A 19,737-nucleotide genomic window follows, 5' to 3' on the forward strand; every position below is an offset into this window, starting at 1 on the left:
ACCAAAAAATATGACACTGAAACTTGGGTTGGTAATAATTTCTAAGTGTCTGTTTTCTTGTAGTTAAGCTGTAAAAGCTAGAAAAAGAATGTCTGTTCTTTATGTTTCTTTACGATGTTGAATGAATTGACAAAATTTCAAAGCAACACTTGAGTTACATTCCCAGTCGTGCATTATAGAGTTATTTGAGAACTGACATTCTTGGAATCTCCATTAGGCATGACGAAGTTTGAACTTTGTCATGTGAACACACCGTTTTATCACCAAACAGTTTACAAGACAATAAGCAGCAGGCTTTTGAGGAAGAGAGAAGTGACTCCATCAGTCTTTTTTTTTGTAAATTCAGCTTGTATAGCTACAAGAAAAAGATCAAATGGTTGCATCAATCAAACGTGTTGCTGTAAGGTTGTGTGTCCAGGTTAGACAGCAGTGAGCAGGTCAAAGTTCAGCAAGCAGAGCTAGTTGAACACAGGGTCCAGTTCAGCCTGCCTTCCTGTCCGCCTTTTCTGCAAACATATAATGCCTCATGTACTAAGTTAATGACACAGGGAACAAACAAGGTTTCATTACTGTGTGGGTTGTTTTAAATGAAAGAAAAAGCTCCCATAAATAAATCTTTGACGTGTCAAAACAGTATGAGAGCAGCTTTGAAAGGTTAATTCATTCACAGGTGATGACTGTATGTCCTGTGTAGACTTTTCCCTTCCTCCTCTCATCCTTCTCTCCTACTGAGTCCACGAAGCTGTAGTAGGTGCCAGATGTGAAAGATGCTATTCTCTCTTTACTGGAGAAAACTGGGATATAGTTTGAGGAGACCAGTAACAGAAACACAGCAGTCAAGATCATGTTTGTGTTAAAGGGGCGGTATTACGCATTTTCTAGAGACATAGTGTAATTTTATAGCACAATCAAGTAACTCTGTTATCTTCAGTTTTAATAAAAAAAACACTGTGTATATCAAACATGATGTAAAATAAATTTCACTTCGTAAATTGAGCATCTGTATCTTTAAGAAGCTACCTCTCTTTCCAACACTCTGCCTTTAACATGTCATCATGACAACATTTCTCCATTATGTCGTTAACAACCATTCTTGGGAGCATTGGACTGAGAAAGGCTACGTATGATGAGCTCAGTAGACACATAGTTCCACCAGGTGTTTGCTAATTGCTGCTGCTGCTAGTCTGGAGGAGCCGTGCATGTGAGGCTGAGGCGGAGGCTCGGTGTGGAAACTGCAACTCCAAGAAGGAGCTTTGTGAAAATAACTAGCGCTTTGTGAGACTAAGCCTTTAAGCACTCCTCAATGGCTGCCAATTGAGATTCAAGTATTTTTTAAACATGCATGAATTAATGTTTTTGATTAGAGAATAACTTCATAACATAATGTAAAGCTTAAAAAAAAGTCAATTTTACGTAATACCCCACCCTTTAAAACCAGCTGATGTCACTGCTGGGTTCTCAATGTCAACATTGTTCAATAAAGAAAGTATTTTGGTCCTGAAAAGTCGCTTAGACTGGGAGGATGACTCTTTTTCCAAGAATAATGTAATATGCTCACACATAATAATGACACCAGTTCATATGAATACCCATTCTAAGGTCCTACAAACCTCACGTTTTATTTGCAGATTAAACAGTTTGACGATGCTGCCATCTTCTGGCTTAACACCATTAGATCATCTTTAAACCTTAAAACAAACACTGTTTTCAAATTGCACTTGTACATAGAAGCTTCTCTTTTCTGAGGTAAAATAAACATTTTATGAATCGGATTTTGCAACTTTATATGCTTATTTTAAATTGGATGGGTATTTTACCAGAATCTTTGCAATGTGTGCAAATTTCACAAAACCTTTATTTCTGTACTTGTAGATGCCTTCAAATATTTTTTAAACATTCTTCTAAGCATAGTCCTGTCCATGCTCCATCCAAATACACAATGTCTCAGTAAAAAAGAAAAAACCAGACAGAGTAATTGATGGATGATAAATTTACTTAAATATAAACAATCATACATCCAAATTCAATTAAAATTATTACCACTTTTAGAAATTAAAATAAGAAATAAATCTATTTCAATCTATTTGATAGCATTTCATCTGGGTACTGCGTGGTACCCAATGGATTACTGAGGTTTGAATTCACCTTTCAAAAGCTTAAAATTTCAAAGTTATGAGCGAAGAATCGTCTTTTCTAGAGACAAGTGATAGAATGCTGGGAAACCAAGGTGGTAACAATAACCATATATTATTACAGAAAGATGCATTAAATGAAAACATGGTTTAAGTTTTTTCATTTTACTTTGGGAACAGTGGCCGTTTTGCTGGACTTGGGCTGAAAAACCTGTAATCTCTGAACCCAGCGGCTCAATATTGCCTTGATCTCCTTGGTTCTCAGACAGTACACAAACGGGTTTATGAGCGGAGGGAAGAAGCTGTAGAAAAATGTTGTGGCTATTTGGCTGTCCGGGGTCATCTTCATGTTAGGAATGTGTGGTACGGAGTAGACGAAGAACCGTGGTATGTAGTAGATTGAAATGATGCAGCCTTGGGTGGCACACGTCGATAAGGTCTTCCTTCTGCCCTGTGGAGAGCAGCAGATCACAGTTAGGTCATTCTGAAACAAGAATAAAAACTACAAAAAGGTGCAGCTCACCTGTCCGCTGGTCATGTGAAAGACTGAGATTATGATGCAAAAGTAGGAGGATATCACAAAGATCAAAGGAACAAGAAGGATAAACATTGCAGTGGCGTATGAAGCCATGGAAAGATAACGTTTATCCCCACATGCAAGAGCGGCAAGGGATAAGGTGTCACAAAAGGCCTGTATGATTTGGTTTGATCCACAAAAAGATATCTGGATAAAGTTAATGGAGGTGACACCAGGGAAGACGTGTGCCACTAACCAGGAGAAAACTGTCAGGATTGTCATAGTTGGGGCCGTCATCAGCATGGGATATCTGAAAAAAAAAAAAGCGAATATGATTGATGTTTTCTTGTAGGACTCAGGTCAAAAAAGTGTACAGTCGCTTCTTAACCACCTGAGAGGAAAAGAGACGGCCAGATACCGATCCACAGACATGGTCAGCATAATCAGGGAGTTCAAACTCCCAAAATAGTGGATCATGTGTCTTTGGAAATGGCATGTGTAAAAGCCAATACTCGCATCATTCCACCAATAGCGAGCAATAAGTTTTGGTAAAGCCACTGTGGTAAAGCCTAAAGAAAAACAACAACATGCATCAGAACCATTTCAAAGATACAAAATACAGTTTGACATAAAATATACAACATTCACCGATGTCTGAGAGAGCCAGGCTGACCATGATGATGTACATGGGCTTCTGGAGACTGTGCTCCAGAGCAAACATCACCACCAACACCAGGTTTCCCATCACTATGGTCACATAGAGGATGAACAAAAACCATGCCACCATGTGAAAATACTCCAGCTGCAGACCTGGAAAGCCCACAATAATAAACGTTGACACTTCAGTGTAGTTCTCTTCCACTTGAGCCATGCTGCAAGCGGAGTGGGGCGAGAAAACTGTCAGACTGGCAGCAGCTCTAGTATTCAACTGAATGACATCCAGGAAATGGGAGCAGAGATCTCACCCTGTGTTTTTTTTTTTTTTTTTTTTTTTGACAGTGTGGTGGGTAGAACCAGAAGACTCAGAGTTTTATTTAAGATGTTCCAGCATAGGGAGCATAAAATTTGTTGATGCTACTTTGTCTCAGAAGAGAAATTATAATTAGCTCGTTCAAGTTGTCTAGGAGGAGACAGACACCAGGCCCTCCGCGACCCTGTGAGGGAAACCGGGTGTAACTATTGGATGAATGGATGGGAGTTGTCTAGGAAAGCTTTGAATAACAATTTAGTCTTAGAAACTACTTTAAGATATTACACTTTCAGCAGACTCAAGGAATGGCAGAAAATTTCAGAGGCCATCTAATCTGCCAGGTTCATCTTAACTCTTATGGAAAGATCTGCCACCAGGTTCTGACTGAAACAGAAAAAAATCTTTGGCTACATAAACTCTTTTACAGACATCTTTAATTTTTTAAGTGACATAAACAAACTGGTAGAAACTGAGCTCATGTCCACTATTTCAATAATTCTTGCAGAGATTGTGCTTAAGAGGTATTTTTCAGATTTTTAAGTTACATAATGAGTTAGCCCATATAATTATTCAATATCTTTAAAAAATGCTTAAAATGGCATAAACACTAACACATAAGGGCTGCAGTTGATTGACTAAAAAAAGCCAAGGAAGTACACCCATGCACGCATTTTCATTGAGTGCATGTGTGTGCTTCCCAGGCTTTTGATAGGACAATTATTGAGAAATTTTAGCCAAAAAGTGGGCCAAAAATCTTGGTTTGTTGTTTTATAGAATAAACTTGAAGAAGTCTTAAATGACAGACTGCCATTTTGAGGGATGTAGGATAACTACACTGCTCAGACCTCATTGAATTTCTGCCACAGGTCAAATAGAAATTGGTTCGATGGTAAAATAATATTGTATAACACTGACTATGGCCTCAAAAACTAGATAAATACAATAAAATTAAACAATTGTACGTTTTCCTCCTGATCTGGGCGAACTTGAATTGTGCACCTGCCTGCGCAAGTCAGGCCTGATTTGGGGTTTTGAAGTTGATCTGGAGAATGAATTTGCATTCTGATGCCACACTGGAATTACAAGCCCCACTTCAGCCAGAGTTTTGAAAATGGGTAACATTACTCCAGTTAAAGTAATGAAAAGTTACCCATTCAGAGGTAAAAGAAAATCTGCAGCAATGGTTCAGCTGCACCAAACATGCTCCAAAGCCTCCTGTCCATAACTTTTCAACATGCTGTCAGCTCCCAGAGAACCAGATGCATTGAGTTCAGGTCAGACATCTCTCAAAATATATATTTCATCATGAAAATATTCCCTGGTATAAAGGGATTGTTGATGTTTTGACTGGACTAAAACTTCCCTTTTCTATGAAGCTATCATTTGCCTTTTATTTGCTAAGTAGTTAGCATGAGCTAGGCCTAGCGGAACTGGTTCAAATTAAGGTTTTTCAATAAAGTCTTATTAGACATCATGTTTTTTCTTTATATGTTTTTTTTTTTTCAAAATTCAACAAGAAACTAAACCATTTTCATCACAATTCCGTTTATTTACTAATCTGTAATCCAATTATTGTGAACAGACATCAACTATTTATTACCCTTTTACCCATTTGTTGGTTTAAAAACCAACTCAGCCTGCTGGGTCTAATCAACAGCACACTTCATGTTTGACTCAAAGCTAAAATGACCCAAACTGAGTTGCTTTAACCCAACATTTTCTGATCACTGTTTTTCTAGTCCCAAGTGAGCAGCTCAAAGACCAGAGATGCAATTATTACAGCTGTGAGGAAAGTTTCTGTGTATAAAAAGTTTAATAAACAATATTATTTGGGTGATAAAAGTTTGTTTTGTTTGTCCTGTGTCACTGTGTTGCTCTGTGATGGACTGTCCATGGTGAGCCCTCCCTTTTGAGAAACACTTCAGCTCCCCGTGCAAACCTGCAAGGTTGATCAGGTGTAGACAATGGATGGATGGATTTCTGTTTTTCATCACAGAGCAGGAAGGAGGTAGCAGATGTTAACTCAAATCCTCCCAGGATCAATTAGTGAGTTTATCATAACAAGTTTAAGTAAGACTTCGGCCCTTTGAGAATAGAAAAAGGCTTGTGGGAAGAAGAAAAAAAAAAACATCAGGATTCTCCTGAGGCCAAATGAGAAGTTACTGTTCCATTATGGTGCGACGAAAAAAAAGTATCACTGATTAGGAAAATTCAAATAAGTGATCAAGTAACAACAAGTTACCTGTAAAAGCTGGTACGACTTTTTCTTTGATTGCACAAAGTTGGAAAGTCCAAACAAAAAAAAACTTTTTTCAGAACATTTCTAATAATCCAGATCGTTCAAAATGTAAGACAGTATTTGCTACTTAAAAACAGATTTTCTCACAAAAATGTGCTATTTAATAACACTACTGAACTGAAACGGTAAACAGTTTCCTTTAATTTTTATTTTGTTCTGGGCTCTGGCATGACAGGCGGACATGAAGCTAATCTAATTTGTGTTTGGAAATTTTTTATAAAATCACAGTTGATAAATATTTTTAAATCTAATCAAACAATTCAATTGCAGAAAAATAAAAAAGCACATCAGAATTTGGTGGATAACCAAGACTGCATCTTTTCAGTCTTGATTTCCACATTCTTATGTTCCTTTGTTAAAATAATTTGTCCGTCTCCTTTATTCCTTGAAGTGAACCTCCTGTGGGATAAATACTCATACTGTACCTGGGGAGGGAATTGTATTAATTTTAAACAATAACCTAATAGAAAATCCCTGTGGATGTCACACCATGCACCAGCTTGACTTCATGAATCATAAGTTCTGACATGGTTTTTGACACAACACACTGGGCCACATGCAATTTCATCGGGCCGCCTTTGGCTCTTCAGCCACTAGGCCTTCATAAAACCAGGTAAGAAATGTTTTTATATAAAGACAATAACAAAGAAAATATCTTTGGCAGTTCTTCTCTGTGTTTTTATGTAAAACCTACACAAAATATCAACAACAGAAAGGTTAAAGGCTTACTTATGGAAAGAGCTCACTCTGCTGGTCTGATTCTACGAAACAAATACTTTTTTGTCTTACTGAAAAGTCAAAAGCTGCTTGTTGGTGCATTCGTAGGTTGAAAATGATGGGTTGACTTAGTTTGGAGTAACTGAACTAATATGAAAATAGAAAATGGCCTCTTTCTTACAGCACTAACATGAGTAAAACTTAAATAATAATAAAAACTTGAGTCGTTGAACGAGGCCAAGAGCTGAGCTACTGATGATGACATATTCTCCTTCCATAGATTCATATCCAGATTTATTCAAGTCCTGAATGGGCAATTAATGTTACAGCAAGTAAATATACATATAAAAAGACAAAAACTGACAAAACTGAGAAAAGTTAAAAAGTAAAAGTCGTGTTTCTAAACTCCAAGCATTGTTTGAACAATATTTTCAAATCTTACCAAATAATTTATTATTATAACATTAGAGAAAGATTTTTGCATCTAAATTTTACTAAGCAGTCGATAACAACACCCATAAATTTAGCCTGGCAATTGCCAGCCTACACAATTTCTCCCATTGAACTGGATTTCAACCGGACCAAACAGCAAACAGAAGAAGTTTTGAACGATGTTCTCATTCACCTCTTATTGAATTAGTTTATTTCTTGTTGTGAAGTCAAATCAGAAAAGGAAAAAAAAAAAATAAGACATGCGCTCACTATGTTCCACACGGACCTAAAAGAGGGACGGACAATGAAAGAAAGAAAAGCGGAAAAGAAAGCCAAACAAAGAGGACTGGAGTTTGGGGACTCTTCATCAGAAATCCTGGAATTTGTGCAGATCTGGATGAATCTGTAAATGAGCGGAGAGGCAGCCGGTAAGACAGATCGGACTGCAAAGTTTCTGACATCCCGACAGCGGGCCGCCAGCTTTACCGGCCAAATAACGCCTAGAACCGCAGCGTCTGAACTGAAGCGGTGGATTTTGGTGGTGAAGTCTGGAACTGATTGATTTTAATGATTAAACTGATTGTTGTTGTTATTGGGTGTTAAGTTTAACTATTAATCAATTTAACATTAGCTATTTATATTTATAAAGTAAATATTTATGATTAATATTGAAAGGTGAATATTTGTATATTTAAATAAATCAAAATATTATGTAATTGTAAATGGTAATGTGAAATGTATTTTAAAGTTAGAGAACTTAAGTTTAGTTACTTGTTCATTTAACTTTAATTACTTTGAGGGTTTGAGTCCCAGTGGTTTGCTTAGTATTGTTTATATAGTTTGTCACCATTTGCTTTGTAGTTTGAGTGGAATTGATTTATGTAAACTTACATGCAGATTAGTAATTATTTATTTTTCTTCTTTTGGGTTTGTTTAAAGGTTTTTACCTGCTTCTGGACCATTCATGGAATATCATGACACACATTAAATAAATGGAGGATAAAAAAAATGAAGAAAACTGCTTGGTCCTTTGAGTGAAACCCCTGTTAATAAAAGTCTACATCGATTTGTCCATCCCTTCTCAAGTGGGGAAGCTGCATAAATTAGAAAAGAACTTGACACTTGTTATTGATTTCTTAAAGTGAGACACTAGATGAAAAACATTTATTCTGTACCCGATGGAGGAATTTCATCAATCAATTCACTCATTAAGCAACAGTAGCATTATAGCACATCTCTTTTTAAGGGTACATGATGCACCAGATTGACCTGGGAAGCCTTGATACTCTAATAGTCACTTGAGATCAGTTTGGATACTGTTATAGGCACAAGAGAAGCGGTCCGACGGGACTAATAAGAATGATGACCGCATGTATAGCAGCCGTTCAGGGTTCGCTCCTTTGGAATTTTGATGCCATTAATCGCAGCTTTGGCGTCTAGTTTTTAAAACTACTAAGCGCATGTCCTAGTCTCAGAGACAAGACAAGATCAAATAAGATAAGATGCTTTTCTCTAAGGGATTTAGGTGAGCAAGGGTATAAACTGGTTTATTATTTGTGGTCATGTTCAAGCAGAGCTAAGCATGTTACCAGAGCTTGTGATTTTTATCTTATGAAGTTTGAGATTTCAACGCTGTTCTTCTTAGACTTTAATTTTAACGGCATACCAAGAGCAAATATTCAGGGAATAAAGTTACTTTTTTCACGGGGCAATGCAATAGTTGTTGTTGTTGGATAAGTTACATAACGTGAGCCCTTCTCTCCCTTGGCTTTCATGTGCAGTTAGGGAAACGGTGTTTACCTCAGGATGTGTCATCACCCTGCAGAAGCAATAACAACAAAACAACTCATTAACCCTCTCCACAGGCCGAGCTTCATCCAGGGACTAAAGAACATTTCAACTATGGAGTTACAGCAACTTTGCAGGAGTAAACTTATTTAGACTGCGTTGCAATGTGTCTTGTCCTTGAAACTTTTCCACATTTGATCATGTCACAAGCAGTCTTCAGTGTATTTTCTCAGGATTTTACGTGAGAGACCATCACAAAGTGATCTGTCTGTGAAAATAGTTTTTCACAGACAGGTGAAAAACTATTTGCTCCCTTACAGGTTTCTTCTGTTTTTGATTATGAAATATAATGCCAGACAAAGACAACCTGAATAAATACAAAAAAATTGTTATCAAATGATGATTTAATTTACTAAAGGGGAAAAAATATCCAACCCAACCTCATTCATATCATGACAATAAGTCAATCTTGAAACATAAACATACCAGTAAATCAAGATATTTGCTTTTTGGCCAAACTCTTTCCCTACCACAACAGATAATTAATTTATCTGTTTCGAATCATGAGTGTTCAAGAAAAATTAATCATCTTGTTATCTCGAGAAAACATTTAATGTCTTCTTATGACAATGGGAGAAATGATCTCATTATCTTGAGCAAACGGTTATCCTTATCTGATAACAACATACGGAAATACCTTGATATATTGAGAAAAACACTTGTGAGTACAACCTCTCTTGACTTCACTACAATACATCTGTTTAAGAAAAACATTTAAAAGGAGGAACAGTTTATAATAGGGTAAGATATCCCTAAAATATTATAAAAATGTAGCATCTAGCAGATTTTATTCAGACTTAGGTTTTTGTTTTGGTTGAGCATTCCCTCTACGTTAGCTTACGGTACCAGTTTTTCAATTAGTGGCTTTAACAATCTTGACTGAATTTAAAAAATTCAAGAAAGCAACAAACGCTTCACAAGCAGTTCTGTTTCAGAAGTGGTTTCTTTTTTTTTTACATTGTTGCTATTTATCTTGAAAGTTGGAATATGTGTGTGGTTTGGTCTTTTGAATGCACAATCTGCCAGTAATTTGGCTGCACATCTATCATGCATTCACAACTGCTTGGGAATTCCCATTCAACTTTATAGGACACCTCTTAGAGCCACAAAATGCAACGTTTCATAGCAAGTTGATTTTCTTTTATTCTATGAGGACTTGTAACTTTTATTTCAGTTGTTTTCTAAGTTACAGGATCTTTTTGTACTCTTTTTTTTTGTTTAGTTTTGAAATGAAAAGTAATTAAGTGGATCAAGTGTAGAAGTCAGTTTTGGACACATGAACTCAAATCTTTTGCAGCGTTGCTAAGGAGTTTTCATACAGTGTTTGGAAAAGCAACACTCAGGGGATCAGAGACAAACATAAAGCAGATATGAAAGCTGCTAGGGCTTATCAGTTTCCTTACTGATGGTGTAGCAGCTTCTGACAGCACAGATAAGACTTGGTTTGCAACAACAGGCATGACAATAATCTGACAATGGATTCATTTAATCCTTTTTTTGTGAAAAATAACACATTTATCCAACCTGCCTATTTTATAATAAGTGGATTTATTGGTTTACCAAACATGAAGTATTACTATGTCTTTCTCTTTTTTGTGTTTATAATCTCAGTGCTTGCAAACGTGGCTGTAATGGCTGTAATCTGTCTGGATCATAACCTCAGAACTCCAAAGTATGTTGCAGTTTTTAACCTTGCATTTGTGGACCTTTTAGGTAGCTGTGCTCTGGTACCAAAGGTCCTTGATATCTTTTTGTTTAATCATTATTATGTCCCCTACAATGACTGCTTGGCGTTTCTGTTCTTCTGCTACATTTGCCTTTCAATGCAGGCTCTTAATCTGGTTGCTCTCTGCTACGATCGCCTGATGGCCATCATGTTTCCTCTGCACTACCATGTAAAGGTTACTCATAAGATTATGTTTTCCATGCTTACCTTTTTTTGGCTTTTTGTAATAACTTGTGTTTTAATTGCAATTGGCCTTCTTACAAGACTTTCCTTCTGCAAGTCTGTGGTTATTAACAGCTATTTTTGTGACCATGGTCAAATCTACAAGCTGGCATGCAATGACAATTTTCCTAATGTTGTGATCTCACAATTACTTCCATTTCTGTTTCTTTGGATGCCTCTTATTATAATATTTTCCAGTTACATATGTATTGGGTATACTTTAGCTCAGGTGGTTGCAGCTCAGGAAAGGGTGAAGGCTCTTAGAACCTGCACAGCTCATCTCTCATTGGTAGTTATCTATTTCTGTCCAATATTGATCACGTTTACTATGGGTTCTGGCATCCATCCAAATGCCAGAATCATTAACTTGTCTTTGACCTCTGTTATTCCTCCACTGTTAAACCCAGTCATTTATGTTTTGCATACACAAGAAATAAGATTATCAATTAAAAGAATACTAAAAGGTAGGAATAAAGCTAAAATTATGGTGAAATAAATATTTTAGGCCTGTTTTCTTTTTCAAACAACAGAAATATGTTGACAAATATCTTTTATTTTTGCATAAAAGAGGACAGAGAGGCTTGATTTTAGCATTTGTTCTGAATTGTGTAATCTTTTTAGCTCAGTTGTCTCTGAATGCTAACTTCTGTTTTGATATTAATAGCAAACAATTTCTAGTTTCTTTCTAGTTCCTGACTGGATTTCCTGTTAAATCCCTCTTGTCTTTTAATGTCTATGCAAAGCATTTCCTTATAAAGTCATAGTTCAAAAAAGATTTGCTTAAAATGAAATACAGATTTATGAAATAATCTGGTGTTTTCCTCTAGAAGAAAATCTCATTTACTCTAAATTTTATAAAATAAAATACCAGAATAATGAAATTGTCTTTGTTTGTTTACTGAACACATTTACAGTATTTCATGTTGGATTAACATTAACATCCATGTTTTTATGGTGTCTTATTGCTCTAAAAACTTTGATATTCACAATACTGTACAATAATGATATTTTTGATTGCCTGAAAGTTTGGGATATAAGCTTAGCACTATAGGCTAATGTGCTTCATTTGAATTTTACATTTTTAAAACACTGTTTGTTTTACTGACGCATATTTGAAACTGTCTCCTCTTTAGAAAAGAACATTGCCTATTTTTATTCTCTCAGTGACATTAAATCAAACTGTTTTACAGCTTATTCTATTAGAGAACAAGGTTGAAATCTTTTTAGACCAAAACTGAGCAACACAACCAGTTGAAGTGCTTCTGTAGAAAATAGTTTCTCTTCAAATGGCTTTGAAACCTTTTTTTTTTACTGAAACTTGAAATAGTTAGCTTGCTCCCACAGTTGCAACTCCTGCAGTAAAGGGCGGAGATGTTAGCATAACCTGTTAGCATTTATGGGTTGATCAACGATTGAAAAGTTATTTTCAGTGTTGTATAGTAACGAAGTAAAAATACTTCACTACTTTACTTAAGTATATTTTGGAGTACTTCATACTTTCCTCGAGTATGAAAATTTTTGATGACTTTCACTTTTACTTCACTATATTTCCGAACTTAATTGCGTACTTTTACTCCGATACATTTTCAATGTGTGGTTTAGTTACTCGTTACAAAAAAGCGAGAGAGAGAAACAAAGTGTTTTGACCCCACCTACTGATTAGCAAGTAGCAAGCAGGCTACCGAACAAAGTCCGTAGCCTGCTTGCCTGGGCTTGTTCATCACCTCCAATAGGATACACCTGTTTCGCTTCTCCCATTGTTGGGGAAATTAGAAATCAGACCACCGTACAGCGGCCGGGTGGGGGGACGAACAGAGAAGAGTGCTGCCCGCACTGACGCGGCTCAGGGATTACGTGACACGCAGCGCCGTGCCCTATAATGCACTGTAAGCTATGTAATGTGTTTGAGGCAGTTGACCAAAATCCCGGACAATTTTTAAATTCCCCCCGGACATCTTTTTAGGTCTGACAAGTAGGACATGTCCGGGAAAAAGAGGACGTCTGGTCACCCTAGTTCAATGGGGGACAGAAGCCATAGCGATAGCAATTTAGACTAAATTTAACGAATATAGGAAAGGCATGCAAGTTCAAAACCACAAACCATTAACATGTGCTACTCTTTAAAACTGGAACAATTTATTAGCAGGTTTCATTTTGCCTGCACTTGGTTGGGTACATTATTTTAAGTTTATTTGACAAGTTTACCAAAATATAAGAAATGTCATTCAAACTTGCCTTGTTTTACTTTTTACTTGTACTTTTCATTACATTACTTGAGTACATCCATTTTTACAGTAATTTCCATACTTAAGTACAAGAAGTTTCAGATACTTTAAGACTTTTACTCAAGTAACATTTCAGTCAGTGACTTCGACTTTTACCAAAGTCGTATTTTGGAGAGGTACTTGTACTTTTACTTGACTCTGAGATTTCAGTACTTTATACAACACTGGTTATTTTCCACTTTGGACCTGCTGGTCACTTTCTAGGGCAAATTGAACAATGAGTTGTTGTGTTTCATTCTCCAGCTCTAACATAAAAGTATTATCATGGTTAATTTCATTTTCTTGGCAAATTAATTAACAGTAATTAATTTCTAATTACTATTAATTAATAGTAATTACTTCAAATAATTTGAACAACCGTGTCAAAATCTTACCAAATGTGTTTGTTTTTTATGCAACTGTTAGAAAACATTTCTGAATTGAACTTGATTTCTGAAGATTATCTCAAGACTCAACCTACCTTTTGGGATTTACATTGGGGTGCTGAGGCCAATTTTAGGGTCAAAGGTTTGCCAGTAATTGAAACAAGAGTGCTTTCTAAGCAGGCTGTAGATCCATCAGACTAGATCCGTTTAAATGTGAAGGAAATTGATTCTATAATCTAGCAACAATAAGTTAAAACAGATGAGATGAGAATGAATACACTTACTAAATTCATCTGATCGGAGAGAGAGGTCAGTCTAATATGTTTGATATGAAAGTTCCTCAAGTATCAACTCACTACCAGTAATCTGATTTATTTATTTTTAAAAGTTTGAAGTCTGAGTATGGGCTTGGTTTCTACAACAAACATATTTCCACTCCCAGTAACCAAACTTTGAGCTCCTATAAAGTTGACCCAAGGGAACAAACCTTAACTCTTATAAGTCAGAAAAGAGAAGCAGTGTTTCCATTTCAGTTGCTCTCCTCTGAACAAAGCTTGTTGAAGTAGAAAAGACTTGTGAACAGTGAAGCAAGTAGATGGATCTTTTCAATCCAGCTCTTGAGGAAAACATCACCTTTGTCCGTCCTGCGTATTTTATTATAGCAGGTTTTATTGGCATTCCTAATGTGAACTTCTACTTTGTCTTTCTGTTGTTTGTTTATGTTCTTTCAGTGGTAGGAAATGGAACTGTGCTGACTCTCATAATTATGGATCATACTCTGAAAGGTCCGAAATATGTTGCAGTTTTCAGTCTTGCTCTAACTGACATCTTAAGCAGTACAGCTTTTTTACCAAAAATCATTGACATGTTCCTGTTTGATCGTCGCTATATTTCGTACAATGAATGCTTGACCTTCATGTTTTTTGGCTTCACACTACTTGCAATGCAATGTTTTAACCTGGTTGCACTGTCTTATGATAGACTGATTGCCATCATGTACCCTCTGCACTACCAAGTGAAAGTGACCCAAAGGTTTATGATCAATTTGATCGCTTTTTTGTGGATTTTTACCATCACTCTTATCCTCATTGCTGTTGGCTTCATCACAAGATTGTCATTCTGTAAGTCTGTGGTTATTAACAGCTACTTCTGTGACCATGGCCCTGTGTACAGACTTGGCTGTAATGATGTTTCCCCCAGCTTTGCAATTGGTATTTTGTTTACAGTTATCATGCTTTGGATTCCTCTAGCATTTATCCTAGCAACTTACTGCTGTATTGTTTATGCTTTATCAAAAATTTCAACAGCGCAGGAACGAAGAAAGGCTTTTAAGACTTGCACAGGACATCTTTCATTAGTGACCATTTATTTTCTCCCCATTACTCTTGTTTTTGGAATCGGAAGCAAAATGCATCCTAATGCCAGGATCATAAACTTGTCGCTGACTACTATAATTCCACCAATGCTGAATCCCATCATTTATGTTTTTCAGACACAGGAAATAAAACAAGCTTTGAACAAGTTCATAAAAAAAACAAGGCGGTAAAAAATTGGATGGAAATTTTTAATCTATCCAGCAGCCAAATTGTATGACTGCTGAGCATAAAAACTGAGCAGAGCAAACACAAACAGGGTTTATTTTAATCTTAGGTAGATACACAATGTTTAACTGTGAAATAAAATAAAAATATTATAATAAAATGTCGGGAATGTTGGACTTAAATGTATAAGATAGATAATTAAACTATTTTTGTCTGTAAAGTCACACTAACAGCCTAAACAATGACATTAGATTGTTTATTAGAGAGGTTATTTTTTTACAGTAGCTAGCCTTCAGCAGTCAATATGATCAACAGACTGTAAATGCAAAAATGGTGGATTAAGCAAATTATTTTTAATGTGTTTATGCTTGATCATCTGATCAAAAGTGTAAAGGGCTGTGTAAGTAATATGTGACCACCATAACAATAAAAACATCCATCCATTTTCTAACACCCTTGTCCCTAGTGGGGTCAGGAGGGTTGCTGGTGCCTCTCCAGCTAACGTTCTGGGCGAGAGGCGGGGTCACCCTGGACAGGTCGCCAGTCTGTCGCAGGGCAACACAGAGACAGGCAACCATGCACACACACACTCACACCTAGGGAGAATTTAGAGGGACCAATTAACCTGACAGTCATGTTTCTGGACTGTGGGAGGAAGCCGGAGAAAACCCACACATGCACAGGGAGAACATGCAAACTCCGTGCAGAAAGATCCCGGGCCGGGAACCGAACCCAGGACCTCCTTGCTTCAAGGCAACAGTGCTACCAACTGCGCCACTGTGCAGCCCACAATAAAAACATTTTTGAAATGAAAAAAATAAAAGACTTAAAGCAGTGTCCTTTGATCTTTCATCATGTCTGGTGACACCATCAGAAATATCAACCACCATGACTACTGCTGTCACCACATATTTAAAATCTATCTGACTCATCAAAATCTTTACATAATCAACTTTAAAGGCTTGTAACTGTGTTTCTTCCTTTGATCCATACTGGTGCTAGCACAACAGTCTACAATCAGCACAACATTTATTATTTTAATCAAGATTAAAAGCAGACTTTTAAAAATATGCTAATGGCCAAAACTTACTCTACTTTTAATTGAAGAAATTCCAAATGAAAAATAATTTTAAAATTCTTGAAATACAAAAAACAAAACACTTAACTTTATATTCATGACTATATTACATTTGTAAAATTGTATGCATAATTTTATTATCCAATTAAATACTAACATCATCATCTCAAAGTAGTAAAAAAATGGTAAGGTGAGGTAATCTTATTTATAGAGCACATTTTTAGCAACAAAGCAATTCAAAGTGCTTCACACAAGTTAGAGGAAATGTAAACAAACAAAAGAAAAGCAAAAGAGAAACAAAAAAGTACTCCACAATTTGTAGCTGATTTCTGAGCAAGACAATCACAAATATCTTGTGGAAACATAAACTTTCTGGTTCTTGCTCAGTCTGACTCTCCATGACCCAAAAGCTGAGTCATTTTCATAATAAAATGATTAATCAATTTCTTATCTGATTTTCAATGGACAACATGGCAAAAGTGCAAAGACTGTTAGTGGTGGCAGTGGCGCCATATAGGGGGGAAAAGATATACATATATAGTTAAATATATATATTTAACTATATATATAATATACTGTATATATATATTTAAATATATATGTATAATATATTGTGTTCTGACAACTGTCGAGGGTTTTTATTCTTGCTTTTTTATGCCCCAATCACTCCAGTGTATTTGAGGTAAACACAACAAACAAATATATACTGTATATATATCAAAGAAAATATATTTGTATTATTAAGAAAATACAAGATTATAAGTAAAACTGGTAGAAATGATTTATGTAAACAGATGTAGCTCCAGAAAGTTCCACACAAGCTGCAGAGGAAACTTCCACAAGATCAAACTTTTTCATTTGAATGAAGCTTGTGTTGTGTTTACCTCAAATACCCTGGAGGGTTTGGGGCATAAAAAACTGCAAGAATAAAAACCCTCAACAGTTGTCAGAACACCATGAACTAAAACAAATCTGAACAAGTAACAGTGCTGATGTCTGCAGCGCTGTTGACTGCTCTGACAGAACTTGCACAAAAGTATACCCTGCATATTTTAAAATGGACCTTTTCAACTCTGCTTTTGGAACAAACACCACTTTTATCCGTCCTCCTTATTTCATCATCAGTGGATTTATTGGTTTACCAAACATGAAGTATTACTATGTCTTTCTCTTTTTTGTATTTATAATCTCAGTGCTGGGAAACGTGGCTGTAATGGCTGTAATCTGTCTGGATCATAACCTCAGAGCTCCAAAGTATGTTGCAGTTTTTAACCTTGCGTTTGTGGACCTTTTAGGTAGCTGTGCTCTGGTACCAAAGGTCCTTGATATCTTTTTGCTTAATCATTATTATGTCCCCTACAATGACTGCTTGGCGTTTCTGTTCTTCTGCTACATTTGCCTTTCAATGCAGGCTCTTAATCTGGTTGCTCTCTGCTACGATCGCCTGATGGCCATCATGTTTCCTCTGCACTACCATGTAAAGGTTACTCATAAGATTATGTTTTCCATGCTTACCTTTTTTTGGCTTTTTGTAATAACTTGTGTTTTAATTGCAATTGGCCTTCTTACAAGACTTTCCTTCTGCAAGTCTTTGGTCATTAACAGCTATTTCTGTGATCATGGCCAGTTGTATAAACTTGCTTGCAATGACAATTTTCCTAATTCAGTCATTGGTAATTTATTACCAGTGCTTCTTACGTGGCTCCCTTTTATATTCATTGTGTCCAGTTACATTTGTATTGGTTGTGTTTTGGCTAAAGTTACCGCAGCTCATGAAAGAGCAAAAACCTTTAAAACCTGCACAGCTCATCTCTCGTTGGTGGTAATCTACTTCCTCCCGATAATAATCACATTTACTATGAGTTCGAGGATACATCCGAATGCCCGGATCATCAACTTGTCTCTTACTTCTGTTTTTCCACCCATGTTGAATCCAATCATTTATGTTTTGCAGACACAAGAAATAAAAGTTTCACTGAAGAAGATATTGAAAATCAGAAGGCAATCCAGAATTACTGGAAAGTAGGATGTGGTTCAGATTATATGCAAACATTTGTTGTTTTTGTTTTTGTATTGTACGTCTTTTTCTTCTTGTCATAATAATAAAAATATTCATTAAAATCTTCTGTTACATGTTGTGTAGATGGCTCTATTATCTTAAAGAAAAGTTTATGTCATAATATTAGATATATTATTCTATTAATTTCTTACTAAGTATGTCAGTATAATATCATAAATATTTAGGAAGATTAGAGAGACTTAATTATTTTCACTAGAACTAAAATCGTGCTGGTTGAAAATAGAAAAATAACTTCTTTCTAAGCAAAGTGAGAGTATTTTAAATATAAAATGATGACATTAATAGGGTTTAAATGAGGTAAACGGTGTAAGAAAACAAAAAAACCCCCAAAAACAAGAAAAACTCGTGGACTCTTACATCTGTCTTGATATTAAAAAACAAAGACCTAATATATTATGCTGTGATGATAGATTAAATACTGCATAGAGTGAAGAAAAATAAGTAAAGTATCAAATAAGTATTGTGGTTTTTTTTGTCAGGTTGTGTCAGTTTTTCTGTCAGTAGCTACAGTTCAGAAAAGACTTAAATACTTATGAAGCCTAATGCATAAAGTCAGTTTTATTGCACTGCTAATTGGATTTACTTCGATTAAATCCAATAAATCTAGCTAAGGCACTCCTGGATGGCTGCCACAGGAAATTCAAGGATTTCTCAAACATGCATGAATGAATCAAAGCAACACTCCACATATGCTTTTGATGAGTGAATAACATTTTGATTTTACATAATCCTCCCCTTTGAAATTCAAAGACTATATATAAGGAATATGTAAAAAACCAAACAGAGCTGCTGAAGCAGTGTGTCGCAATCTGAAAAACCTGCAATAAAAGACTGCAATAAAAATGTTCCAGTACTTGTGAATCGGACTTTTCTTCATTAACAGTTGGTTGAAGTGACAGGATTTTTGAGTAATAACAGAATAAGACGAGAGAGAGAGAGGATTAAAGACATACTACGTTATATTAGGAGAAAGGGGCTGAATAGAAAAATTGAAGCCTAAGTTAAAAACCTAGGTTGCAAATTTAAACCATCTTGTTAAATTGGTACATTATGAATTTATTTTCTTTCCTCAAAAATATAAAAATTGCTTCATTGCAATTTTTATTTTTCAATTTTTCTATGGTATTAAAGTAACTCACCCGTGTTAATATTTCTGCTCTGAACATCTAATGTAAAGGGTTATATTTTCCAAATGTTCAATAAGTCATTCAAAAATGTCATTCAAATCATTTATAATAAAGGACTATTTGATTAACAAAATGACAGTTTATTTTTGTAAGCTGTTATTTTAAAACACCTGACCTGAAAGTTAAAGAATATAAAGGCTACGGAGACAGTAATGAAAAAATATTTTTGAGACTGATGTGCATATGTTTAAAAATACAAAAATATTGTGTAAAGTTACAAAAGTACGAAGCAGTTTGAAGGTTAAAATAGAGAAAACAAATTGTAAGGTATCAATTGCAAAAAAAAAAATCTAAATAAATAACTAACTCAGAGTATTAAAGCAACAAAGGTAATTCAT

The 19,737-nt window shown here is 35.6% G+C and overlaps 4 protein-coding genes across 4 annotated transcripts; 3 read left to right on the top strand and 1 right to left on the bottom strand.

Annotated features, from left to right (window-relative positions):
- Nucleotides 1–1,989: 1,989 nt before the first annotated feature.
- On the bottom strand, nt 1,990–3,792 carry or30bu1 (odorant receptor, family 30, subfamily BU, member 1). Its single transcript, XM_032575693.1, has 4 exons — nt 3,298–3,792; nt 3,041–3,218; nt 2,656–2,959; nt 1,990–2,583 (listed from the first exon to the last, which is right to left on the bottom strand). Exons 1-4 carry the CDS (start codon nt 3,518–3,520, stop codon nt 2,293–2,295), a joined length of 996 nt encoding a protein of 331 aa, XP_032431584.1. The 5' UTR covers nt 3,521–3,792; the 3' UTR covers nt 1,990–2,292.
- Nucleotides 3,793–10,270: 6,478 nt separating this feature from the next.
- On the top strand, nt 10,271–11,821 carry LOC116727983 (olfactory receptor 1-like). The gene has a single exon (XM_032575694.1). The coding sequence runs from the start codon at nt 10,391–10,393 to the stop codon at nt 11,357–11,359; it is 969 nt and encodes a 322-aa protein (XP_032431585.1). The 5' UTR covers nt 10,271–10,390; the 3' UTR covers nt 11,360–11,821.
- A 1,743-nt stretch (nt 11,822–13,564) lies between these two features.
- Nucleotides 13,565–15,569, top strand: LOC116727984 (olfactory receptor 6C4-like). Its single transcript, XM_032575695.1, has one exon. The coding sequence runs from the start codon at nt 14,109–14,111 to the stop codon at nt 15,057–15,059; it is 951 nt and encodes a 316-aa protein (XP_032431586.1). The 5' UTR covers nt 13,565–14,108; the 3' UTR covers nt 15,060–15,569.
- Nucleotides 15,570–17,085: 1,516 nt separating this feature from the next.
- On the top strand, nt 17,086–18,246 carry LOC116728729 (olfactory receptor 1-like). Its single transcript, XM_032577015.1, has one exon. It carries the CDS (start codon nt 17,190–17,192, stop codon nt 18,156–18,158), a length of 969 nt encoding a protein of 322 aa, XP_032432906.1. The 5' UTR covers nt 17,086–17,189; the 3' UTR covers nt 18,159–18,246.
- Nucleotides 18,247–19,737: the final 1,491 nt, after the last annotated feature.

Source organism: Xiphophorus hellerii, chromosome 11 (assembly GCF_003331165.1).
Source record: "Xiphophorus hellerii strain 12219 chromosome 11, Xiphophorus_hellerii-4.1, whole genome shotgun sequence".
NCBI classification, from domain to species: domain Eukaryota; kingdom Metazoa; phylum Chordata; class Actinopteri; order Cyprinodontiformes; family Poeciliidae; genus Xiphophorus; species Xiphophorus hellerii.